Raw genomic sequence first — 27,276 nt, forward strand, 5'->3', positions numbered from 1 at the left:
TTGTGTTGAAATCAATCAAAACAACTGTTTGGAATAGGAAAGTGAAGAAATCAAATCTTGGACTGCAGTTTCTCTTCAAGGGGTGGACTGCCCCACCCCCGCCCCGGTTCCTGGGATGACATTCTCACCTGTCCATGCTCAGTTCCGGAGGCCCCTCCAGTAAGAATAGATGAGATGGGAAAAGATGGAACCTAGGGACATACCCCAGACAGTGATAAAGTTACATCACAGCAAGACAAGTTGTGTGAAGGTTTATTTAATAAAAAGAGTCCATGGAAATACAAGTGCCCTATAGACACCTGGAAAAGTGCTCTCCCTGATACGTAATCAGAGAGGCGTATGGGGCCACCAAGATGGCTCAGCAGGTCAGGGCACTTAGGACCTGAATTCTGTCCCCAGGACCCACATGATAGAAGAAGTAAATGAGCTCTTTCAAGTTGTCCTCTGACCTCTACCTGTGCACTGTGGGGACACACACACACACCCCCACACACAAATCTAAAAAAGAAATCAAAACACTAACATGATACCGTTTATCAACTATGATAAGGAAAAAATGTATTTGAAAAATATTTTAGCTGGCTCAGTGAGTCTCTAACTCTGCCAATGCACGTGGTGGGTGACAGAGGGCTAAGTCACCAGACGAGGAAGTGGGGCACCTGGCAGGCAGATCATCACAGCCAAGTCCTGTTACAAAGCTGTTCTGATACTGGCTCTTTCCTTGGTTGGGTAACAGGACATAGCCATGGTTAAGGCTCTTAAGAGAGACAGCAAAGGTTCTTTTCCAAACAGTGATCTGGTCCGCTCTGCCCTCCTGCTGGCAGCCACAGCAGTGCCCTGAGCCAGCATTCAAAAGTGAGCTTTGAAAATTAAACGTAAAGCAGTAGTTACCTGTAAGCTGTGTGAGCAAAGTACAGCATGACTCTGGATAGCTGTAAGGAAACTGCAGGACGCACCTGAACAAAATAGGCCAAAAGTCTCGCCCCAGCTGTGGGTTAGGTCTTGGTTTGGACACCCAACTGAGCCATGGAGAGAAACCTCAGTATCCTGTGCACCAGTTGCTAACTAAAACCTTTGACTGGATTTAAAAAATATTTATTTATGTGTCTGTATGTAAGTGCAGAGCCTTCAGAGACCATAAGAGGGTTTCAGATGCCCTGGAGTTGGAGTTACAGGTGGCTGTGGACTGCTCCATGTAGGTGCTGGGATCTGAGCTCAGGTCCTCCGGAAGAGAGCAGCCAGTGCTCTTAACCACTGAGCCATCTTTCCAGCCTCTTGTTCTATCTCTGTCTCTCTCTCTCTGTCTCTTTCTGTGCCTCTCTGTCTCTCTCTCATTATTTTAGGGGCTGTAGAGATGGCTCAAGGGTTAAGAGCAAGGGCTGTTCTCTCAGAGAATCTTCGTTTGATTCCTGTCACCCACATGGTGGTTTACAATAGTCTTTAATTCCAGTTCCAAGATCCAGTCTTCTGGCCTCTGTGGGCACCAGGCAAGCAACTGATACACAGATACACACGCCGGCAAAACACTCATAATCATAAAATTAAAAAATGAAATGTATATTATGCGTGTGTATTTGTACAAGCCACACTGCACATGTAGCCAAAGAATAGCTTGTGGGAGTTGGTTCTCTTCTTCCAGCTTCGTGAGGTAGGATCTCCCCTGTTCTCTTCTGCTGTGTAAAGCAGATTAGCCGACCTATGAGCGTCTGGGCCATCCTCATGGCTCGACTTCCTGTCTGGTACTGGATTACATCCGAGTCCTGGATTACAGATGCAACTTTTTACTGGGTAAAAGGGATCCAAACTCACTCTGATCATCCGGTTTACACAGCTAGCATCTTTACTGGCTGAGCCACCTCTCTGGCTCAGATTCACATTTTTCTTTTTTTTCCCCCCCCCCAGACAGGATTTCTCTGTGTAGCCCTGGCTGTCCTGGAACTTGCTCTGTAGGTCAGACTAGCCTCAAACTCACAGAGATCGCCTGCCTCTGCCTCCCAAGAGCTGGGATTAAAGGTGTGCGGCGCCCACCGCCGCCTGGCAGATTCACTTATTTTTAGCAGATGGCATTTACTGCATGTGTGCATGGGGTGCTGGGGCTCAAACCCAAGGCTTCTCTCATGCTGCATCCCAAACAGCAGTATTCATATTTTATAACGTTATAAGAGCTTCTTGGTAGCTTTAAAAAGTTTGGGACGTTTAACCAAAGAATCATAGTTGGTATTCATCTCTTACCAGGAGCCAGGACAAGTTAGAACCCGATGACAGGCGTCCTGAGGGGGTAAAAGTGCAGAAAATGGCTAGTGTGAGTGAGCCCACAGCCAGCCAGACTGGCTTGTTAATACATGTCTAATATCCTTTGGTGACTCATACAAATACTTGAGGACAACCTTGCTTGGGTCTGTAGATCTTTGACCTACATTGGACTTTGCCAGCCAGGGCTGAGCCATTGGCTTGAGGGACACGGGTCAGGGAAGCACAGGTTATGTCAACATACCCAGATTGAAATCTCCTCACCTAACCCACTTCTTTCACCTGCCAATTGTACCGCCAACTTTCCAGTCACCGTGGCTTCTGCCTCAATGCCATTTTTTATTTCTCGCCTCTTCCATCCGGCTGTAGCAACCCCAAGCAATGCCTTAGACCCTCCTCACTCGACAGATGCCTGCTGGCTCCTGTTCACACTGAACCATCGGTACAGTCTGTTTAGTTCCGATCGCATGGCTCATCTGACAGTGTTCCTATCTTGATTTAACTAGTGAGTGATTTCTCTGGGCAAAGATATCATCATCTCCTACCCATTTGTGTCTTCCCCGGTCCCTCCCAGCCCTGTGGATTGCCAGATGCCCTCAGTATCTGTAATTACATGTCTAGATAGTACTTGTGGTAGTTTGAGTGAGAATGTGCCCGTAGGTTCAGCTGTTTGAATACCTGGTGTAACGAGTCTTTCTCTGTCCCGCCTGCTCCCAGATAATGACATGGAGGCTTAGGCTTGTTCCTAACTAGCTCTTATAATTTACATTAATCCATGTTTTTGTTAATTTATGTTCTACCATGTGGCTTTAACCTCTATCCCATTCTGTGTGTCCAACTCTTCTGAGTCTGGCTGACTTCTCTGCCTCACTTGCTCTCAGAGTCCTCTCTGGCCTGGAAGTCCCGCCTATACCTTCTGCCTAGCTATTGGCCATTGGGCTCTTTATTAAACCAATCACAGCACTATGTCTTCACCCCATGTACAAATATCCCATAACAACCTGGCCCTCAGTTGGTGCCATTGTATGGGTAGGTTTGGGAGGTGTGGTCTCGCTGGAGGAATTTTATCACTGGGGACACACTTGGAGGTTCCCAGAGCCACATGCAATTTCAGGTTCGCTGTCTCTCTTCATCCTTGCAGTTCAAGACGTGAGCCCTCTGACCGACGCTCCTGGCTAGCATACCTTTGTTCTGCTGCCACGTACTCCAACCCTCTGGAACTGTGAGCCAAATAAACATCTTCTTACAAGTTCCCTTGGTCATGGTGTTTTGTCACAGCAAATGACTAATACAATACTGTTCTAGCTTCCAGGGGACAGAGTGGTAGAAAAAAAAATAGACAATGGTTGAGCAGGTAGCGCATGACTGTGCCAGACACAGCCAACAGGGTTGGGTTTTGCCCTGCTGGGTATTTATCTTGGTTTGACCATAACCTTCCCTTACTATGCTTCATTCTCCCGCTTTGGAATGAGAGTGTTTACGCTGCACCATTGTGTGTTGGAAATGTGAGCTGATGGGCTCATGCGTCCTACCCCATAGTTGAAGACTGTTTCTCCTGCCATGCCTTCCTAATCACAATGGAAGGCTGCCTCAAACCGTTAATCAAAACAAACCTTCATTCTCTTAAAAAAAAAATAAAGAATACTTAGGGCCAGTTGTTGTGGCATAAACCTTTAATCTCAGCACCGGGGAGTCGGGGCAGGCAGATCTCTGTGAGTTCAAGGCCAGCCTGGTCTACAGATTGAGTTCTCAGCCAGCCTGAGCTACACAGTCTCAAAAAAAGAAGAAAAAAAAACCCCCACAAAGATTTATAATGGGAATTTTGAGCTTATTAGATATTGCTGAACTTACTGTGAATATGAAGAAAGTGGAACATACTTTAGGTGCCAGTTTCAAAATGTTCAGAATCAGAATCTCAGTGGTGAAATGGAGTGAGTGTGGACAACTTTCTGAGGAGGCTTCTGCATGTCAAAACCAGAGGACTCACTAGGAAGAAAACCTTGGTGGCAAACTGGGTGTGGAGGAGTCTTTAGCTACAGTTCTGATCTTCTTCAGCATCAGCAAACATACCTGGGAAAATCTCTGTGCATGCAAGGCGTGTGTGAAACACTAGCCCAGATTCAGCAGCCTTTCTGGTCTTATTGGGGATCTCATGTTAGAAGAGGAAGTCTGATTTTTTTTTTAGGATTTGTTTATTTATTTATGAGTGCTGTATTTGCATGTACACCTTATGCCAGAAGAGAGCATCAGATCCCACTATGGATGTTTGTGAGCCACCATGTGGGTGCTGGGAATTGAACTCAGGTCCTCTGGAAGAGCAGCCAGTGCTCTTAAGCACTGAGCCATCTCTCCAGCCCCGGAAGTCTGACTTTAATGACGGCAAGAAAGACTTCCCTCAGTGCTCCTGTCTTATTCCTCCATGTCTCTGAGTCCTCAGGAGAGAAACCCATCACTTACTGTGTGTAGAAAGCCTTTCAGCAGAACTTAGCTCTTACCCCACATCAGAGAATAACTGTGGAGGTTAAATGCTGTGACTGTCATAAATGTTGGAAGTCTGCCAAGTGTAGTTCATACTTTTTCCACCCCAGAGAATTTGTGTTCTTAAGACATTGTTCACATGTAATGCATGAGGAAATGCTGGCTGGCCTAGGTCAATCCTAGGATGACACTGAAGAACTGATTCCAGAGATTGTTGAGACTGCAAAGAAAGTGAGACTGCTTTCAGCCATACTCCTTCGAGAACGTGTGTGTATATATGTGTGTGAGTTGTGTATATGTATATATATGGTATCAATTCAAGCAACTCAAGTGTATGTATAGATCGCTGTTGTGCTATAAAGCTGGTAGACTGGAGAGATGTCTCAGTGGTTAAGAAAATTTGCTGCTCTTCCAGAGGACCCGCATTTGGATCCCAGCACCCATGTCAGGTGGCTCACAACCAGTTGTAACTTCAGCTCCAGGAAATCTGACACCCTCTACTGGCCTCTGCAGATACCTTCACATATCACACATCACACACACATACACACATTCACACAATACACACAGACACATCACACACACACATTCACACACATCAACATACTCACAATACACACACATCACACACACATTAATACACACTCACACAATTCACACACAAGCACACAGACATGCACACATCACACGTATTCACACACATCAACACATTCACACAGTACACACACATGCACATATCACACACACACATCAACATACATTCACACAGTAAACACACGTGCACACACACATGCACACATCACAAACATCACTCACACACACACACTACACCACACCAGATAGAAAAGCAGTGAGTGAAATTTGTAGGACAGGATGGCAGAAGGCTTCCTGTATCTGTTCTAGAACAATCCAGCCCTGTTGCGAGAGAACTGGCAGCCTCACAGTGAAACTAAAACAAGAGACAGGCAGACCCAGTTCTACACAGAGTGTATGTATTGGAGGACTTACTGACAGATGCATGGTCCTGGGTGGCAGCAAGATCAAATGGATCCCCACAATTTGGAGCAGAAAGAGGGGGTATTTATTGGTCAGGTCAAACATGACTTCAGACTGAAGAGATGGCTCAGCATTTAAGAACACTGGCTGCTCTTCCAGAGGACCCCCGGTTCAATTCCCAGCACCCACATGGCAGCTCACAATTGTCTATTACTCCAGCTCCAGTTGAGGCAATGCCCTCTTCTGCATTCTGCAGGGCACCAGGCATGCATGTGGTGCACAGGCACACACACAGATATACACACTTATTTGCATGAAATAAACAAAAAAGTGACTTCATCCTACCCCAAATATACCTGGTTTATCCAGAATGCTATCAAAACTCCAGATGCTTCCTGGAGCCAGAGTCTCATTATGAGTCTCCATCTGCCCCTCCCCCCATTGCTTTCCTTGTTGCTCTTTGCTGTGAAACTGCAGGGAAAACTGAGTGGGTTACTCTGGGGGCAATCATGGTGGTTACAACTCAAAATGGCAGAAGTCATGTCAAGCTGAATAACTGCAATGGCATACATCATGAACGGTTCAAATATCTGTTCTTGTAAGAGTCTGAGATCCTCGTACCTCTTAAAGCCACTTTTTACTCTATGTGAAGGAAGTTCAAGGTAACTGTGAAAGTTTTCCAGCTCCAGCAAGGGCACTGATAAATTTGCTACAACTAAGGCATGCCTTGTAAGTGGGAAGGTGGATTCTAAGATGCTCTGCGAAAGAGTCCTTGTGCCTCTGAAAGGCCAAGGGATCTTGGATCAAATAGGAGAAATGAATGCTGACTCAAATTCGAGAATGGAATGTTGGGACCCGTTTCCACCACTTCCTGGTATTTAGAGGTGGATCATCCTTCAGGATGAAACGTAGTAGATGGGTTTCTACAGGCACACCATTGTTGCCTGAGTTAATACGCAGCTCCATGCTAAATCAAGCTCCCTGTGAACTTCTCACACTTTCCCACCCCCCCTCACCGTGCACAAAAATAAGGAGGATGGGTACCCATCCAGACACACTGTTTCAAGACAGAATGCAGCCTGTGCTGGAGTGAAGGGAGACAGTGTCTCAAGTACACCTTTTCAGGAGAGTGACTTCAAGAGGGGGGGCGGGGCGCCTCAACGTTGTTCTCCTGTGGCTCACCTGTGCCTCGTTTAGTCCTGGCCGTGGGCCCTGCAGCCCCGATGACCTGCTTGGAAGGGACACATTGGGAAGGGCCTCTGGTGCTTGGGAATCTTGGAACAGCTGAAACAGATAGAAACGGCTGGAAGGAGGTCAGGAGAAGGCTAGCCAAGGGAGAGGGGAATACTGGGCGTTTTTAAGACACAGATCTGTCTTCAGGTCTTTGTGCCTTTGTTCGTTGACAGAATGCCCATGATGTTGGACAAGTGCTGGTATTAGGACTATGTTTCAGCTGGACTCTATACAAGGAGTGGAGGTCCTCAGAATTGGCTCAGTTTATGGGGTTTACAGTAAAGGGTTACCCCAACAGGCCTGGGCTGGCTAGTCCAAAGGTCTTCAGAACTAGCCCCTGGTTGGTTCTGGGGAGATAACTCCTAAGCCCTTGTAATGTTCTGTCTGATAAGAGGGACTTTGTATGCCTGATAAAGATTTTTATGAAAACAGTGTGCTGTATCATAAATGGCTGTTTGAATATGACCAGGGATTGGGGGCCAGGCTGTGCTAGTAGATTTTTGACAAGTCTAGAGACAGGGAGCCAAAGGTTCATTTCTTGAACTTCCCATGCTTATGTGGCTAACCATAACCTCATTCCCACGACCTACCCCCCCTCCCCCCCAAAAAAAACCCCCTGAGTACCAAGGCTTGGGTGAGTTTTCTTGGTTGGTAATATTTCGTCTGCCTTATTAATAGCTGCTGGAAGAATAAGTGATGTTAGTGTGATTTTCTTGGGAAGACAATGGGGAGCTGGGGCCTCTCTCTCCTGGCCTCGGAGCTGAGTAGATGTGTCCTGTGTTGAGTTAGTCTGCGTCCTTTGGCTGCAACTCCTGTAATCACCAGTGTAGTTTGAGCTCCTGGAACCCTGAGTCTTACTGAAGAGCCAACAAACCCGAGGGTCGTCTTGGAGGCCTCATCATACATCAGCATACCGAGGAGCCCAGGACAAGGTGAACAGGCAGGCAGGCTCTGGATGCACCATACATAGCTCAAAGGGTGCCAACGGCAAGGACTTGTAGGTAGCTGGGTGGGGTGGCACAGCCCTGTAATTTCAGCACTCAGGAGGCTGAGGCAGGGCAGCCTGAGCTATATGGTGAGATCTTGTTTCAAAACCAAAATCTCTACTGTTGTGCTCTATTGTCAGTGGTTTTTGCTTCCCCATTTTATTGAGAATGTGATAGGTGTGTGCAGGCACATGGAGATCTGTGCATAGAGGTCAGAGGACAACTTTTGGAAGCCACTGTGGGTTCTGGAGGTTGAACTCAGGTCAATGGACTTGCCTGGTAAGTGGTTTTATGCACTGAGCAATCTTTCCGGCCTTCTTCTTCCATTTGTGATCTACCCAGCATTTTAAGTTAAAAGTTATTTTTGCACTTGGCTGGGCCCAGTGGCGTAGGCCTTTAATCCCTGAACTCAGGATGCAGAGGAAGGCAGACCTCTGCGAATTTGAGGCTAGCCTGGTCTACGTGGTGAATTTCAGACCAGCCAAGGCTACATGGTAAAACTTTTGTTTCAATAAAATAAAATAATATTAAATTTAAAAATTGTTTTTATTTTTATATATATTTTTTGGTTTTTTGAGACAGGGTTTCTCTGTGTAGTTTTGTGCCTTTCCTGGAACTCACTTTTCTAGACCAGGCTGGCCTCGAACTCACAGAGATCTGCCTGCCTCTGCCTCCCAAGTGCTGGAATTAAAGGCGTGCACCACCACCGCCCGGTTTAAAAATTGTTTTTATATTTGCGGTCTCTTCCCTATTGACTCTTTCCCTCCATATTTTTTCTACAAAACTTTTTTTTTTTTTTTTTTTTTTTTTGCCCTTTTTTGGAGACAAGATCTCATGTAGCACAAGCTGGCCTCAAACTCAATATATAGCAGAGGATGACCTTGAATACTCAATCTTCCTGCTCCACCTCCTAGGTGCTAGGATTACTGGGGTGTGCCTCTATGCCTGGCTCTACGAAAGTATTTTTTAAAAGGCTACATGGGAGTTCTTGGAACTCTGTAACAGTTTGATTGTGTTTGGCAACAAGCAGCAGAAACCCAAAGTGACAGTGGATGGCAAGGCTTCTTTTTCTCTCATCCAAAAAGCTGCAGGTCGGGAGTTCAGGGCTCCTAGGAAGTCTGTGCAGTCCCCTGGGATCCGTGGTGTTTTTAGTTTGCCACTCCGACATCCCCAGAGCACAGCCCCTGCCTTCAGGTCCAGGGGAGCACCCGTTTCACAACCACCTTCTGGCAGGAAGGAAAGGAAGGTCCTTGCCATCTGCCTGTCCAGGAAATTCCCTGAAGCGGTTGCTTCACCCTGCTCCACAAGCCACACGGCTCAGCCACATGGCCACTCTCGCAGAAGCCTGGCAATTGTGCATTTTATTTCATGCTGAGTTCCAACGCACCCTGCCCTTCCCCCTTTGAATACAAAAAGCAATCTTTAAAAAAATCAGAATAAGCAACAGAAGCAACCATAGTTGACGAGAATTAAACACCTACCTGAATAACTTGCAAAATGGGACAAAGGTGCCCACAGAAATTTGGTTATTTAAAACAAAAGCAGACAAACGAATCAAAACTCACTACCCAATTCTGTGGCATCAACATTATGTTACTACCAGGGGCATGAGGGCCCCCAGGTGCTGCTGGGAAGACAATAGGCATGGGGGGGGTGTCTCTGTATGACACAGCAAACACTAACCCGCTGGGAAAATTGGTGTCTCTTGTAGAAATTCCAGAAGATGACGTGTTCCATTACGTCATTCACTTCACATTTCCTTCTGTCTCATCTCCAGTGCAAGCTCAGCTGGTGGCGTGACCTATCAATTTCCTGTTCTAATAACTTGTCAGCTGATTGTATTCTTTTAACTGAAGCAATTACCTGGCCACACCCTGGGACCTAATGTGCGGCGGTCATGACGAAGCCACCATACATCACCAGGGAGAGTCTTCTTAAGCCAACTTTTAACTTCACTGATGCTGGCTTGAAAGTTGTTCACAAGCTACTTTTCCAGTTAATGAAGAAGGGGATCCTGGTTTAAATTTGTTGCTCAGCTCAGACTCCTATTCAGGGAGCAGCTGTGGGTCCTTACCGGCTTCCCCTAGCCACGCTGGGAGTGGAGGTGAGCACCCACAGACTTGGAACCAGCAAGGCTTCCCATCTGGGTTCTCATGCTCTGTCTGGGACATGACTGTTGGAAGCTGTGTGTGCCGCCACCACTTAAAGTGTGGTACCACATGCTTTTGAGAGGCAGAGGCTGATGAATCTCAATGAGTTCAAGGCCAGCCTGGTCTACAGAGCAAGTTCCAGGACAGCCAGGGCTACATAAGAGAAACCCTGTCTCAAAAACAAAACAAGGGGTTGGGGATTTAGCTCAGTGGTAGAGTGCTTGCCTAGCAAGCACAAGGTCCTGGGTTCGGTCCTCAGCTCAAAAAAAAAAAAAATCTATGTATTTAATGTGTGCATTTTTGTGTCTGGATGTATGTGTGTGCATCATGTGCATTTGCAGTGCCTGGGGAGGCCAGAAGAGGGCGTTGGAGCTCCTGGAGCTGGAGTTCCAGGCCGTTGAGAGCCACTTCATATATGTGCTGGAAACTGAACATGAGCCTCTGCCAGAGCAGCAAGCACTCTGAACTCCCGAGTCATCTCTCCAGCCCCTGGGAATTGTACTCTTTACTGCATGTGCCCAGCCAAACCTCCAGGATGAAGGAGGGGTGGGCAATTGTCAGATCCTGTCCCTGCTGTCCATGGGACCACTCTCCACTGATACGTTTGCTGGCAGCATGGGTAGTCATGTTTGGGATGTCAGTTATGGTTGTATTTATTACAGGTAACACACTTACATACTGTTATAACATAGTGTGTGAATATTTTAGCTTTAACATGTTCATTGGTAGGGAAACACCAATGCTGAAAAAAATCTAGAGGGCTGAGGCCCTGGGTTTATTTCCCAACACTGCTCAAAAAACCATCTAGTGGAAGTGTGGTGTTCCGTTCACTGAACTTACCATTATTATATTTGAGGTGTTACTAAGGTTGGTCTTGAACTCCTGGACTCCAGCTATCGTCCTGAGGAATAGGGAGAGGAGGTACCACTGTGTCTGGCTTATACATTGCATTTTATGAATTCATTGATATGCTAAGCCCTTGACTGAAAACATTCCATCTGTACCGAACGGCAGCTGCATTAGGTTGAGAAATGCCCTAAGACTCAGCTTATTCCTTTTTAATCCACTTCTCCAACCACACATAGTCTGAGTGATTCTGGTTCACAGTCTCCTGGAGCCCCCTGATGCCCAGTGAGGGAAGTGTCCCTATACTAAGGCACAAGGAGGAAACACCTAAATGTGTGAAGGTGCCCTCTTTTTTCAGGATTGTTTTCTGAATTTCATGCCAGAAAATCTTTCTCGCAGGACATCCTTGTCTACCCTACAACTTTCTTCAAACCTTTGCCTTCTACCTCCAGGAAATCTGTCTCCTTCTGGAGCAGCAAACTTCTGTGGTAACTGCCATCATACAAGCCTCGTTAGGCGGATGCTGAGTGCCTGTCATTGAGCATACTCTTCTCTCATACAAGAGGAGAAACTGTAACTCTCCCCTTCCTCCCCTCTCTCCTCTCCTAGATTCCTCCTCACCCCTTCCCAAGGTGAGGTCTCTACATGCCCAAGCTGGTCCCAAACTCCTTTATGATTCTCTGGCTTCAGCCTCTCCAGTAACTGGGGTACAGCTACATACCACCTTGCCCAGCTTGGAAAGATCTTTAAGAAGTACTAGTGTAGAGCTGGAGAGATGACTCAGAAGTTAAGAGCACTTACTGCTCTTTCAGAAGACCTGGGTTCAATTCTCTGAAGCCACAAGGTAACTCAAAACTGTAAGTCCAGTTCCAGGGGACCCAATGCCTGCTACTGGCCTATGTGGGCACTTCGTGCACATAGTGCACACACAAACATACATGCAGGCAAAACACTCATATATATTAAATAAAACTTGCTTCTCTAAGCACAGGAAAAACATGAGTTTTCTGGGTGAGGCTCAGAACTGGTCTCTCTGGTGTGACTATCAAGCCTGAAGAAGAAATTGCACTTTGGCTTCATTCTTTCACATCTTCGTAGCTGGAGATGGGGGTTGGGTACCAAAGACGCAGCTAAGCCCAATTCAGCTCCTGCAGTTGCTTTAGGGTGCAGAGGTGAGCTGGGGGTGTTTCAATCCCGCACGTTAGGATCCTACCCCGCCAATGCCCCTGAGGGTTCCTGGAGACCAGTCACACAGTGAGGGGTGCTTAAAGAGAGTGGCCTGTCCTCTGGGTGCTATCTGGCCTCAGGAGACGACGGTTATGTTACTTCAAGCAAGATGCGTTTTGTATCACACAACACATAATGTTGGGAGTGGAGGATATTCTGAGGTCAGCCTGGCTGACAGAAGAAAGTCAGAGCGTGGAGACAGCTGATGATGAGAAATAAGAAGTAGGTGCAGGTGGTGGGAGCTAACAGGAAGAGAGAGCCATCTAAGCCGGGCCCTTCTGTCAGATTGTCCCCTATCTGTGGCTATGTGCCGGCGGGAGAAGAGAGTCGCAAGGTCATTCAGGCCTTTAGATCATTTCTTCTAAAACCCTAACACAATACCATTTAAGCCTGAGAGGCCACTGATGGGAAATACGAACAGTTCAGTAGCTCTGGAGATATGGCCCGCAGGTGATTGGAAATATGAGTAGCACTAAATCCGCAACAGTTGTAAACTAATTTGAGAAAGAATGTGATTTCAAAATACAAGGAAGGAGCCAGGTGTGGTGGCGTGCAGCTATAATCCCTGCACTTGGCTGCGGCAGCAGGGTCAGGAGCTCTAGGCTAGCCTCGGCTACATCAGTCTGGTCTCAAAACTCAAGATAGGCAGCCAGGGCACAAAGCTCCCCTTCCCACGTTTCAAAGATAGAGGCAAAGCGGGGAGCAAAGCAGTTCACCTTTTTTTGTTTTTATTTTTACAGCTGGGAGTAAATTCTCAATCTCTGCCTTGCTCAGAGCAATGTCACAATTTACTGAAAAAAATGAAATGAGTCTATGGTGGTGGCAGATGAGTCCTTCCCACTTCAGGTGTCCTCAGCATGACATTTCCTGGAGGAGCCTTCATTTCTAGCATTCTTCCTCCACTACAGACAGCATAGACTCCAGTTCTCTCTCTCTCTCTCTCTCTCTCTCTCTCTCTCTCTCTCTCTCTCTCTCTCTCTCTCTCTCTCTCTCTCTCTCTCTCTGAGACAGGGTTTCTCTGCATGCCTCTGTCTCCCCAGTGCTGGGATTAAAGGTATGCGCTACTACCTGCTGGCTCTCTAATCATTTTCTTAAACCTTCAGTCAACATATCGAGCAGGGACAGCAGGAGCTCCCAGACGCTTTAGTCTGTCATGAGATCAGCTGCAAACATCTCATGGGAACTGATCCCACCAGCAATAAGGACTTCTAGCCACCCTCAGAATAAGAATTGAGATGTCCAACCAGACCACACTTCGATCAATACTGCTCATTTACCAATAACTCTCACCCTGTCCCTAATCATCTTCTATTTAACCCTAAAGCTCATACCGGTACCCCAAAGATAGGCTTGGGGTGGTCCCTGGATTAATCTTTTCTTCACAATGTGGCATCACTGACTCAGTCTTTCTCTGTGCTCCACCACTACCCCATTTCTAATGTTGTATGGGGACAGGCGCCTGGACAAGTTGGCTGGGACTCCTGGAGTTGGAATCTTTGCCCTAGAACTGGCAACATAGCCACCACTGTACTGATCCAGGCTCTCGAGGGAAGGCTCATTAATGAGGGTGTACTGGATGAAGAGCGTAGACTCTAAGGTCTTTCGCTCTTGGTGCTGAGTCATAACCTTTTGTAGTATGGGTAAATGTGTATATGGCAGTAATTGTGATGTAACTTCTGTATCATGGCTTAGAGAAAGGTTTGGGAATATTGAAGAAGGTTGAAAAAGCAGCAGAAAGGGCATCTACACAGATGGGGAAGTAGAAATGACCCCTGAGTGTAACTCCTAAGGTTATCTTATGATTATAGGCTGGGCGTGGTGGCATACACCTTTGATCCTAGCACTCAGAGGCAGAGTTGGAGGCCAGCCTGGTCTACATAGTGAGTTCCAGGATAGCTTAGAGCTATGTAGAGAGACCTTGTCTCAAAATAAAAAACAATAACAAAAATGTACTTTTCCCCCACTCATTGTTAGCAGCCTGAACAAGGAGAACAGACTTTATTTAATTAGCATATATTAATTATACATAATAATGGGTTTCATTTTTCATACACATACACCTTATATTTCCATCAGATCCCCTGTTACCCTCTCCTGCACCCTGCCCACTTCTGTTCTCTCCTTTCCTCTTGCCACCTGGCCTCCTTTCCACTTTTTTGTTTTGTTTTGTTTTTTCGAGACAGGGTTTCTCTGTGTAGCTTTGCGCCTTTCCTGGGACTCACTTGGTAGTCCAGGCTGGCCTCGAACTCACAGAGATCCGCCTGGCTCTGCCTCCCGAGTGCTGGGATTAAAGGTGTGCGCCACCACCGCCTGGCTCCTGGCTCCTTTCCACTTTTTTATGCTGGTGACCTGGTGAGTTTCATTAGCGTTGTTCATAGGAGTGTAGGTAGGAGTTTGTTTACAGAGCACAGGCCCCTGACAGTGGCTTCACCACTGAAGATAATGTCTCTTCCTCATCATTAATTATCTTCATATAAATCTTCAGGGACTGAGGGGTCTATGTGACTCTCTCTCTGGTTTTCTGAGACAGGCTTTCTCTGTGTAGCCCTGGCTGTTCTGGAATTCACGCTGTAGACCAAGCTGGCCTCGAACTCACAGAGATCTACCTGCCTCTGCCTCCTGAGTGCTGGAATTAAAGCAGTCATGGCATCTTCCTCTGTGATTCCAGAGAGCTGCCGAGGCCTATGTAAGGCAGAGGAATTCTTGTGTGGAGACCCTGAGAGCCCATTGTATGAAGCCATGGAAGTGAAGCCTGGATTGTGTTAGAAACCCCAAGATGTCAGGGAAGCCAGACACGTAAGATATTCGCCATTGCACCTGGGGAATAGAACCAGCACAGAGAGATGCATCTTGCAGGCTGCAAAGCTGGAGGGGCCAGAACTGTCTAAGTCCCTTAATGCCAGAAACGGAGCTAGATAATTCGGTGATTTCTTACTTTGGTTCAGTTATTTCCTCACTGTGCCTCCATCCCTCCCCTTGGGAATGGTCATGTATGTTCCGTGCTATTGTATGTTAGAGCATTGGGATTACAACTGCTCATGGGTTCTGGGGATTCAAACTCAGGTGTAGGCAAAGTTTTCCTATCCCAGCAGCCTCTCTCAAATAATCACTCAGGCTTGATATAAATGCTCCTCCAATATCTCAGGCTTGTTACTGACTACCTCTTACATTTTAAGTTAACCCACATTCCTTATTTACACTCTGCCACTTGTCGGTATCTTTATTAGGATGGCATGTTCACCTCCCGCTCCCTTTGTCTGCATCTGGCTGGGGACGCCTGACTCTGCCCTTCTTCCCATCATTCTCAGTTTGGCTGTCCCACCTAACCTTATTCTGCTCAGCTATTGGCCAGTCAGCTTGTTTATTAAACCAACCACAGCTACAGATCTTCACAGTGTACAAAGGGATTATTCCACAGCACTCAGATACTCCCATCGCATGGCAATTGTTTTTACTCTGTGTTTTAATCTCCCAGCCCTTGTCTCAGAACTAGTTATAACTCTGCCTTTTTTTTCAAATGTCTTGTTACTTTTTATTTCATTTTATTTATTTATTTTGATAGTATTGGGGCTTGCATTTATGACCTACCTAGCACATTTTCGGCAGGTGCTCCACCTCTGAGCCACGCCCCCAGCCTCCTCTGCCTTTTCTCTGTAACTGCAAGCTTCTTGTTCAGGTCTTATTTCAAAGACTATTACTTCAGAAAAGACCTGTGTCCTGACAAATGTTGCCCCAAACTGCACCACCCTTCCCAGATAGCAGCTGTAAGGGAAGGACTGGTTGGCCCCGTTTGAACCTGATGCTCACTCCTGGACTGGTCAGAAGAAATGGAATATATGACTAGGCAAACCCAGGAACACCAGTGTGCCCCAAAGGTGGGGAGAGGGCAGGCTCCTGTATTTGCCTAACTACAACCCTGTGAAACAGAGAGGGCTATTGTGATATATATCCAGTACACAGCCCAACAGAAAGGAAACTATCACCTTGAGTTCAGCAATGGGATAAGGTACGAGGGTCCAGAGTTCCTCATTAGCCGTTCACACCAGTATCTGACTGGCTGCCCTATTAAAATCTGCAACTACCTACGATTTTGGCTGATTCCGTTAAAATGCTCATTTTAGAGTTGGGTGTATTGTCGCAGGCCTCTAATCTCAGCACCAGGGAGGCCGAGGCAGGAAGACTGCCTCACGTTCGAGGCCAGACTGAACTGTTAAGACATCGTTCAAGGCCAGTCTGAGCTACAGAATAGGACGCTGCCTCAAAAACAACACACAGAGACAAAGGTCTAGTTCACTGGGCATGGTGGCTCCTTCCAGCACTTGGAAGGCTGAGGCAGGAGGATGCACACAGGTTCTGAGGCAAAAGGAGACCGAATTTATTCAAGGCTAGCAAATAATACAATCCCCACTGCCTGAACAGCTGGGGAGAAATCACACACTCAACCTGAAGATTTTTGTGAAAGCACCATTCCCTGGAGGCTTCTCCTCCCCGCCTCGCTCCTAGATGACAAGCGTACCCTAAATCTAAGGGCCAGGGTTGACAGACTCTTGACAACAGAGGTGAAATGGCACAGACACGGGGCGCTCGACTCGTACCCACGCGAAGAGAAGCGGGGAGTTTACGAGTTTTTCCAGCCCACGGAAACGCCAGGGGCGCGCAGAGCGGCGGCTGCGGGGCGGAAGTGCATCCTCGGAGCCGTTCTAGGAAACCCGGAGGACCCCGCGCGTCAGTGGTCTAGGGCGCAGTGGGCAGCGCGGGGTGCCCTGGGACATTCCCGGGAGCGGAGCGGCCCTCGGCAGCCGCGCGGCGATGCGGGGAACGAGGGCGCGAGCCGCCGGCAGGAAAGCGGGGACGGGCAAGGGGGCGTGGGTCCGCTGGCCACCTGTTCCTCCCGCGAGTGCGGCCCGCGCCGATTGGCCGCAGGGCCGCCTCGTACCGGAAGTGGCCGGCGTCCGTCGCCCATGACACCAGACAACAGCTGCGGTTCTGTGCGCGCCGCGGTGCAGCGCCCCGGGCCGGCGGAGGGAGCGTGGGCGGCATCTGCCAGCGGTGAGGCCTCTCTGGTTCCGTCATGCCCGGGGGAGGAGGGCGCGGGGCCGCTGGCCTCGAGCCGGAGTCCTGAGAGTAGGCCCGCCCCTGACTCTGGTTTGCGGTGTGACCTTGGATTTTATGGCACCAGGGGCCCTCACTCACTTGCACATGGAGAGGGTGGAGCCTGGGCAATGTCAGGGACCGTCCCCCATTCTGCTTCCAGGCCTTGTCAGCCAGGGGAAGCAGGAGAAGCAGGGTCCAACGTGGGTTAGAACCTATGCCTATTTTTTTTTTTTTGCTCTGTTTTCCCCCCTTTCGTTAGTATTCCATTCCCTAAGTATACTGCGAGAATGAATGGTGAGCAAAAAATCAAGGCCCCCGTGGAATGTTGTGACAGTCCTGGCAGACACAGTATTGGTTTATGAAGATTAGTTAAAGAAGAAGGCTCAGCGGTTAAGAACACTTGCTGCTCTTCCAGACGACCTTGGTTTGGTTCCCAGAACTCACTCAGGCACTTCATATTATCTGTAACTCCAGCTCTGGGGGCTTGGTTCCCTCAGGCACCTGCATGTGCACATGACTATATGCAGAAACACACATCTACCTCTAATTAAAAGTAATAATAATAAGGGAGACCGAATTGAGCACAGAATCAGCAGTTCCCTTGATCCTGGGTACCAGAAGAGAGAGATAATAGTGTCTTGGGAGGAAGAATTTTTTTTTTTTTTAAGTTTAATTTTTTTTTTTGAAATAGGGTCTCGCCGCCTAGCTCTGGCTAGTCTGAAACTCACTCTGTAGACCAGGTTGACACCAAAGTCTCAGAGATCCACCTGCCTCTGTTTCCCAAGCGCTGGGATTAAAGGTGTGCGCCACCATGCCAGGCAAAGAACTTATTTTTTTATAAGTAACTGTTATATACATATAATAAGTTATATGTCGGACACTGCTCTGGTCTCTTTCGGTAGAAAAATGACCGGACTGTCTGGTTAGCCCTCAAGACAACTGCAGCTTTGTTACCCAGATGGCACACAGAACTTAATACTTACCAGGTATCAGAAATGTGCTAAGCACCGACATGAACAAGATGAGTAACATCATCCTTGCTCGTGATTTAGAGCACCGGTTCTCAACTTGTGGGCCAAGTCACTACATTTTGGGGGTCGAACACCCCCTCACAGGGGTTGTCTAACGCCACCAGGAAACACATATTTACATTATGATTCATAACAGCAAAATTACAGTTATGAAATAGCAACGAAAACAACTTTATGGTTGGGGGGGTCACCACAACATGAGGGATTATATTAGGAAAGTTGCAAACCACTGTGCTAGAGGAAGGCAGAGGAATAATACATGATGGCTACATGAAGAAGTAATGTTTGTTAGGGCCTGCAGATCAGAAAGCAAATGGAGGGGACGGTGCATGACTTCAGCTGCATCTTGGAGATGTTTGTTAAGTGCACAGGTGGGCAGTAGTAGTCCAGGAATTGAGAGCGATTTGTTTTCAAAGGCAGAGAAACTTTAAAGAATGGACAGTGTTTGGACTGCAGGATGCTGAGCACATCTGCAGTTGCCAGGTGTTTTTGGAGAATGTGAGGTAGATGTGGGAAAAGGAAGCAGGTTTGTTCGTGAGAGCATTGTGAGCCGTAGGAAGCGTTCATTCTGGAGGCCTTGAGAGGAGCAACAAACAGGAAGCGACATGGGAACTAGTTGAAAGGTGAGGAAGGGCTGAGTGGAAGACTGGCTTCCACAGAGGAGCAGGGCTGCAGGTGTCCGCGAAGACTTCCTGGAGGAGCTAGTCCTCTTGCCAGAGGAGGTCACCCTGGCTTAAAAATATGCGGTGGTTTTAAGTTTTATTAGTCATAGTTCATGAAGGTTTGTGTGTCAGAACTTGGTGAATGAGGTTTTCTGAGACTTCTCCCAGAGTGCATTGCAAAGACAGTGCTGACGTTTAAACAAATGAACAAAAACAACTAGAAGATGATAAATTGGACATGATGCTTACTCATGTCTGTAATCCCAGGTACTCTAAAGGCTGAAGCAGCAGCATGAGTTAGAGGTCAGCTTCGGGAACTTAGTGGGAGCCTGTCTCAAAATAAAATCTAAAAAGGAGACTGGCATGATGACACATGCATTTAATCCCAGTACTTGAAAGGCAGAGGCAGGTGATCTTTATGAGTCCCACATCAGCCTGGCTTACATATCAAGTTCTAGGCCAGCTGGGACTACATCCTGAGATCCTGTCTCAAAAAACAAACGAAACACCCAGAAGGGCTGGAGGTATAGCTTAGTGGTAGAGTCTTTGGTTTAATCTTTAGAACTTTGAGGGGGGAAAAAACACCATCAAAACCTAAATAAGTAACTATAGGAGAATGAAAATTTGAAAAGGAAGGCCAGATGGGCTTGGGAAATACATAGACACTGAAATACTAGCTCCTGAAACCTGTTCTTGGCTGGGTATTAGAAAGACATTTACTTGTAGAAATAAAATTTTTTTTTTTTTAACACAGCATCTCACTGTGTAACCCAAACTGGCCTCAAATTCATGATCCTTCTGTCTTGTCCTTTTTGTTGTTGTTTTTGTTTTTTGAGATGGGCTTTCTTTGTGTAGTTTTGATGCCTGTCCTGGATCTCACTCTGTAGACCAGGCTGGCCTCGAACTTGGATGCTGTGGATGGAGATGATAGCTAACAGTTAGGCATGGTGACCCATGCCTTTAACCCCAATGCTTGGGAGGCACAGACAGACAGATCTCTTTCAATTTGAAGCCAACTTAATCTACATAATGAGTTCTAGGCCAGCCAGAGTTACATAGTGAGACTGTGTCTCAAAAAAAGATAGCCACAACTCCATAATGTATCCTTACAGTTATACAGATGATGGCTTTAATTTTGAAAGATTTCAGCAAAAGGGGAGAAATCTAGCTTTGGCGTCTTTCCTTGCTCCATGGAAAAATAAGAAGATGCTGGGGGCATCTGGCTCACTCGGAGTGAGCTGACAAAGAGCTCCCAAGGCTTCAGGGTTGAGATCAAGTTTTCCTGGTGGTTGTCTCCCCAGGGTAGGCTGGTGGTGGTCACCAGGGTCCTGTTGCTGACAGGAGGCTAGATAGAGAAGAGGGTAGTACAAAGGTCGTCTGCAAAATCACTTCCTTCATCATCTGACTCAGCATCCAGTCTCTCCCACTTCTTTTATTCTTCACTAGTCTCGAGTTTTCTTACCCTTTAAGCCCACTTTCCACTAGTACCTCCCCTCTGATACGAACATATTCACATCTCTGTCACCAGAGAAGACCCGTGACCTTGAAACACCCTTGTTTTGTAAGTGAAATTTGCCCAGATTCCCTTCTCAGTCACTGTCACTATGTTTCAGTTTCATCTGTGGCTCCTTTATCGCCCCAGTAGACAGTTTCTATCTAGTTTTTTAAACTACTGGCTCTCCCATCTGCTTAAATGTTGTTGAATTTCGTCTTGAGGTTGAGAATCGACACACACTGGGGCCTTGTGTGTGCTGGGTAAATGCTGACACTGGACTGTGTTCCCAGGTCTTTTTTTTTTTTTTTTTTAACAAGGGGGTAGTGGATCTTGTTAAGTTGCCCTGGCTGACCTCCAATCCAAAATCTTACTAACTCAGCTTTCAGAGTAACTGGGATTCCTGGCATATGCCACCATACCTGGTGATGTTAGATGCTTTTCAGTTCCCTCTGCACTGCCTTGGTGACTTCTATGACACTATTATTGTGGCTCTTTGCTAACCACTTTTTCTTCCTGTGGCAGATTTCTCTTCTTCACCTACCCCTTTATTCTCAGAGGATGAATAAGAAACATAAAACCTACTCAAGTTAGGTTAGTTTCAGAAAGGTTTAGTAGCCAAGAGGTTAATTGAGAGGGCTTGGCAAAGTGTTGAAGAATTGGGTAGAATAGATTACTTAAGAGGCGTTTTAGAGCTGGAGAGATGGCTCAGAGGTTAAGAGCACTGGCTGCTCTTCCAGAGGTCCTGAGTTCAATTCCCAGCAACCACATGGTGGTTCAAAACCATCCCCAATGAGATCTGGTGCCCTCTTCTGGTGTGCAGGCAGACATGCAGACAGAACACTGTATACTTAATAAATAAATCTTAAAAAAAAAGGGGTGGGGTGGGTTTTAATTGAGGTATACCAGTAGCTCAAGGCAGCGTCACTGGAAGGAACCAGGAGAATAAATACTCTGGCCATCCTTTCTCCAGTCTTCTCTTGGGCCTCCTCATTGGTGGAAGCATCTGGAAGCCAGAGTACCTGTTGTGTGCCATACAAGTTAGTGTTCCTGGCCAGAGAGCAGGGTGAAGAAAGGCAAAAGTCCTTGAAGAGGTTGGAGGAAGTATGATTAGTACGACAATGGTTCTCCTTACCGTTAATTCTGGATTCTAGATTTCGGTCTTCAGTCTCTGATAGTTCTCATACTGTACTCCTGCTGAGTTCTCCCAAATCTCTCAACTAGTATTGACTATTTTAAGCTTCTAGACCAGTATGAAAACTGCCTCGATATGGATATCTCAAAACCCATCTTATTCAAAACAGAGTTCATTCACCGCCTTCTTGCTTAAACTAACTATCCCTTCAGTATTCCAAATCTTGGGCATCATTATCTATCTAATTATCATCATTGAAATTAAGTGTGATCTGATACCATCTTTGATTCTTAGCTCTTCTTTTTTCTTAAGATTTAATTGTTTTTTTTACAAGTATGAGTGTTTGCTTGTATGCATATATGCACATCATGTGCATGCCTGGTGCCCAAGGAGAGCAGTAGAGGGTATCAGATACTGAAGAACCAGAGTTGTAGATGGTTGTGAACTGTCCTGTGGTGCTGGGACTGGATCTGGGTGCTTTGCGAGAGCAGCAGCCAGTGTTCTTAACCACAGAGCCATCTCTTCAGCTCAGCTCTTCTTTACACTTTATTATCGCACACTAAGTGTTACTCCAGTCCTTTGTTCCCCATTCCCACCGCCACTATTGCCCTGACCTCCCTTCTTTGGGTCTGGATGACTAGCCTCTTAACCACCATGTCTACTGTTTTCAGTCCAGCTACTGAACGTCCACTGCTGTGCATCTGCCTGACATTCTGCTTTGAGGAGAGACTGTGCCGCTCCTTGGCTTCAGAGCATCCCACAAGTCTACTTCTTTAAAGGATGAAGTTCCATACCTGTTCACTGCCCCGTGAGATTCTCCTTCTGTAGTTTATATTTTTACGGATCCCCAGGTTGGCTGACGGGCACAAGTACTCTAACCTAGTGAAAGAGCCGTTTTAGGAGTGTCTCTACACTGTTTGCCTGCTGACTCTCTTGTCATTCGGAACTCACTTCTGTGGCAGGGACAGTGAAAGTCTCAGGACTACTGTATTAGTTAGAAATAGGCTGGACTTCATATAATAACACATATATACTTAAAAAATTTTTTTTTTATTTTTTATTTGAGACAGAGTGTCCAGTCTGGGCTCAAACTCAGGATTTTCCTACTTCTGCCTTAGAGTACTAGGATTACAGATGTACATCACTATGGCTGAATATAATTTATTTATTTATTTATTTATTTATTATTATTATTATTATTATTATTATTATTATTTGGTTTTTTGAGACAGGGTTTCTCTGTGTAGCTTTGTGCTTTTTTCTGGAACTCACTTGGTAGCCCAGGCTGGCCTCAAACTCACAGAGATCCACCTGGCTCTGCCTCCCAAGTGCTGGGATTAAAGGCGTGTGCCACCACCGGCGCCCGGCTAATTTATTTTTTGAGGCAGGGTCTCTCTATATAGTCCTAACTAGGCTGGCCTCAGAGCCCCTGCCGCTTGACTGATGGAATTAGAGACATGTGCCACTATGCCTGGCAATAATAAGTTGTTGTTTTTTTAAGAATCTTAATGCCTTAGCCAAGGCATTAACTTTTTCTGTATTGCATATAAGAAGTCCAGAGGCAAGCATTCTGGGCATAGTATGACAGAGTGATCAGGGTCCCTAGCTCTTTCCAGCTCCAATTCCCAGTCTTAGAGTATGCTGGTGTATTCATAATGGAAGGTGATGCTCCAGGTATCACATCACGCCCCAGGAGTAGCAGTTTCCCAGTCATTCTGTGCTTTCCCTTGCACATCACAGTGTCATTGGCCAATGTTTGGTCCAGTGACTAAATATGTAAAGAGAGCTGAGGAAAACACACACACACACACACACACACACACACACACACACACACACACACACACACAATTATTCTGTTGTGAAGTGGGGGAAGGAAGATAACTGGCAGGCAACTAAAAGTTTTTTTTTTAAAGTATGCTTTAGGATTTATTCAGTGTTGAACTGGGTGGTAGTGGCACACGCCTTTAATCTGAGCACTTAGGAGGCAGAGGCAGGAGGATCTCTGTGAGTTTGAGTCTAACCTGGTGAGTTCCAGGATAGCCAGAGCTACATAGTGAGACCCTGTCTCAAACTGCTCCCCGCCAAAATCCCCAAAAATTTATTCAGTGTTAAGAAAAGTCTACAAAGGGGCTGATTATAAAATTAATACGTAGAGATCTGCAATATTGCCCCATATTTAAAAATAGCCAGTTAGAAAACAGAAGAACAACTGAGTAAATGAAAAGACAGAAGCAAGATGAATATAAAACCAATATTAGGATAAGTTTGAATATTTTATGAAATTACACTAAAATTTACTTGGAAAAATATTTGTGGATTTTCAATAAATATCAGAAAAAGAAGACTTCTGAAAAGTAAGTTCAACAACATTTAAAGTATCTTTTTAGTTATTATCTCACAGCATAGCCTTGGCTAGCTGTAGTTATTATCTCACAGCATAGCCTTGGCTAGCTTTAGTTATTATCTCATAGCATAGCTGCTGCTGGCTTGCAGCTCATGGTTCTTCTGTCTTAGTCTCCAGAGTGCTGGTTACATATACCTTCCACCATGTCTGTCTCTTTTAACCTAGCTTCAGCAGGTTGATCAGTTTGATGTTGGAGAAAAAAATAGATCAGCAGAACTGAATGGGATCCATATGGCATTTTACATTTGTAGGAAAAATAATTATTCAGTAAATGTTATTGATACAATTCATTCATCATTCGGGGGAAATTAAAGATGGACCTCTTTATCCAAATATAAAGGGCTAAGAGTTAGTCTTATGCTGATTATAGCTAAGTCATGTGAACCTGTTCATAGCAGGAGTGCTTTTCTCTCCAGATCCCACCAAGTCTCACCAGTCCCAGAGCCCACTTATAAAATAAACACACAGACGCTTTCATTATTTAAACTGCTTGGCCATTAGCTCAGGCCTATCATTGTCTAGCTCTTACTCTTATATTTAGCCCGTTTCTATTAATCTATACTTTGCCACGTGGCTCGTGGCTTACTGGTACCTTACATCTTGCTTGTCCTGGCGGCGGCTCCAGGCAGTCTCCCTCTCTGCCTTCCTCTTCCCTCAATTCTCCTCTCTGTTAGTCCTGCCTATACTTCCTGTCTGGTTACCGGCCAATCAGTGTTTATTTATACAGAGCGATATCCACAGCACCTGTTGAATAGGTAACCCGTCTATACTGTGGCCTGCTCTATAGGGCTGTTGGGTAATGTAGAACTAGACTAAGAATATACCCTCTTGTGTGGTTATTTCATCTTAAACTCAAATGTTATTTCTGTTAACTTGTTATTTTGCTTTTTTCTTACCCTTTTCCATATACTCTTCTATTAATATGGCCATTAATTTCCCTACATGTTTTCTTTACCAACTTTGAGTTCTCCCCTGATTGTTAGGGCTGTACAACTCTCCCCAGTATCTCTTTGCCATACATTTCCTTTTTGAGTCTTTAACATTCTGCCTCGGACGGTTTTTCTCACTTCTTGAAGTCAGTATCAGCTGTTTAGCATGTCCACCATGTAGTGTCATTTAGATAGGACACAGCAACTTCACGTGCTTACCCTCTGTCATTTCAGGTTGTGATATGGGGACTGAGAAGAAGGAGGTGCTTCCCAAGGAAGACATTTCTGAAGAGTCTGAGCCACATGGGTCAACATTAGAAAAACTGTCACAGGAGGTTTACCAGGCTCACGAGTTTGGAGCAGCAAGTGAAGAAGACATGTTAGAGGGGCGTTTGAGAGCGTCCTCAGAAGAGCTTATAGAGCAGATGTCTCCTCAGGAGAGAGACTTTGCGTCAGGGTTAATTATCTTCAAGAAGTCATCCTTAGGTGAGAAAGAGCAGGGTAATAGTGGGAGTGACAGAGGCGGCTACGGTCCCAACCCAAGTGTGGTGCTGTGCCATGGAGGTACTCCAGCAGAGAGGCTTCGTGTGTTTGCTACTTCTGGCCAGAACTTCATGGAGAATGTCCAGCTTCATAAGACACAGAGGACTTCTGTGGGAGAAAAGCCTCACACATGTAAAGAATGTGGAAAAGCTTTTAATCAGAACTCACATCTCATCCAGCATATGAGAGTTCATAGTGGAGAAAAACCATTTGAATGCAAAGAATGTGGAAAGACATTTGGAACTAACTCCAGCCTTCGAAGACACCTGAGAATTCATGCTGGAGAGAAGCCCTTTGCTTGTACCGAGTGTGGGAAGGCCTTCATTCAGAGCTCACATCTTATCCACCATCATAGAATTCATACAGGAGAAAGACCTTATAAATGTGAAGAATGTGGTAAAGCCTTCAGTCAGAATTCAGCCCTTATTCTGCACCAGAGAATCCACACTGGGGAGAAGCCTTATGAATGTAATGAGTGTGGGAAGACCTTCAGGGTTAGCTCCCAGCTTATTCAGCATCAGCGGATTCACACCGAGGAGAGATACCATGAGTGCACGGAGTGTGGCAAAGCCTTCAAGCACAGCTCGGGCCTCATCAGACACCAGAAAATCCATACTGGAGAAAAGCCCTATCTGTGCAGCGAATGTGGGAAAGGCTTCGGTCAGAGTTCGGAGCTTATCCGTCATCAGAGAATTCACACAGGGGACAAACCCTATGAGTGCAGTGAATGCGGGAAGACTTTTGGCCAGAACTCAGAGATTATTAGACATATTAGAATTCACACTGGGGAGAAGCCCTATGTATGCAAAGAATGTGGGAAGGCCTTCAGGGGTAATTCAGAACTTCTCAGACATGAGAGGATTCACACTGGAGAGAAACCTTATGAATGCTTTGAGTGTGGTAAGGCTTTCAGGCGGACTTCTCACCTAATTGTCCACCAGAGAATACATACTGGGGAGAAACCCCATCAGTGTAATGAGTGTGCAAGAACCTTCTGGGATAACTCTGAGCTGCTGCTGCACCAGAAGATCCATATTGGAGAGAAACCTTATGAGTGTAGTGAGTGTGAGAAAACATTCAGTCAGCACTCCCAGCTTACCATCCACCAGAGAGTCCACACTGGAGAAAAGCCGTACGAGTGTCAAGAATGCCAGAAGACCTTCAGCCGGAGCTCTCACCTCCTCCGACATCAGAGTGTTCACTGTATTGAATGACCTGCACCCAGGAGGCATTGTGGAGAGGCTGAAGTCGGTTTCTTCATGTGTTCATAATCTGACCAGGTTCCTAGAGGACGGGACCTCCCCTGCCCATCCACTGAGCAGTTGGCTGAAAGTGATGAGGCAGTTTTATGAACTATTTATTGAGAAGTTTCAGTGTTCTGAATTAAATCGTAAAAGTTGTTTCAGGCCTTCATTCTCCGCTGTCCTTCTTCCCTTCTTTCCCTCTCCACAGGGTCTGCACCTGAGTCTAGCCTAGATTGTTGCTCTTTGTGAAAGTGGGACAGGGCTCACCACTCCTAAGAACCAGAGTTGACTCACTGTCTCCTGAGATGTTAGAACATTGGGAATGAGTCTCTGGTCCACTGGGCAGCCTGGAATACTTTAGTAAGCGCCCCCACTACCCGATTTTCTTTTTCTAAGCCTTAAAATCTTCCTGCCGAGCAGTGGTGGCGCACACCTTTAATTCCAGCACTCGGGAGGCAGAGCCAGGTGGATCTCTGTGAGGTCCGGCCTGGTCTACAGAGTGAGTTCCAGGACAGGCACCAAAACTACAATGAGAAACCTGGTCTCAAAAAAAAAAAAAAAAAAAAAAATCTT

General features: G+C 46.2%; 1 protein-coding gene across 2 annotated transcripts; it reads left to right on the top strand.

Moving 5' to 3' along the window:
* Positions 1-16,892: 16,892 nt before the first annotated feature.
* On the top strand, positions 16,893-26,864 carry Zfp3 (ZFP3 zinc finger protein). 2 transcript variants are annotated; one of them, XM_006994107.4, is made up of 2 exons: positions 16,893-17,215; positions 25,151-26,864. In XM_006994107.4, exons 1-2 carry the CDS (start codon positions 17,128-17,130, stop codon positions 26,671-26,673), a joined length of 1,611 nt encoding a protein of 536 aa, XP_006994169.1. In that variant the 5' UTR covers positions 16,893-17,127; the 3' UTR covers positions 26,674-26,864. The 2 variants fall into 2 exon arrangements, with proteins under 2 accessions (XP_006994169.1, XP_006994170.1); XM_006994108.4 differs by lacking the exon at positions 16,893-17,215 and adding an exon at positions 21,888-22,388.
* The last annotated feature ends 412 nt before the right edge of the window (positions 26,865-27,276 follow it).

Source organism: Peromyscus maniculatus, chromosome 8, assembly GCF_049852395.1.
Source record: "Peromyscus maniculatus bairdii isolate BWxNUB_F1_BW_parent chromosome 8, HU_Pman_BW_mat_3.1, whole genome shotgun sequence".
Lineage (NCBI taxonomy): Eukaryota > Metazoa > Chordata > Mammalia > Rodentia > Cricetidae > Peromyscus > Peromyscus maniculatus.

Excerpts from the sequence above, each read along its gene's own strand:
- Zfp3 (XM_006994107.4), top strand. The coding sequence starts at position 17,128 with ATGACACCAGACAACAGCTGCGGTTCTGTGCGCGCCGCGGTGCAGCGC. Across the intron at positions 17,216-25,150 it reads GTGGGCGGCATCTGCCAGCG|GTTGTGATATGGGGACTGAG; the intron begins GTGAGGCCTCTC and ends CTGTCATTTCAG.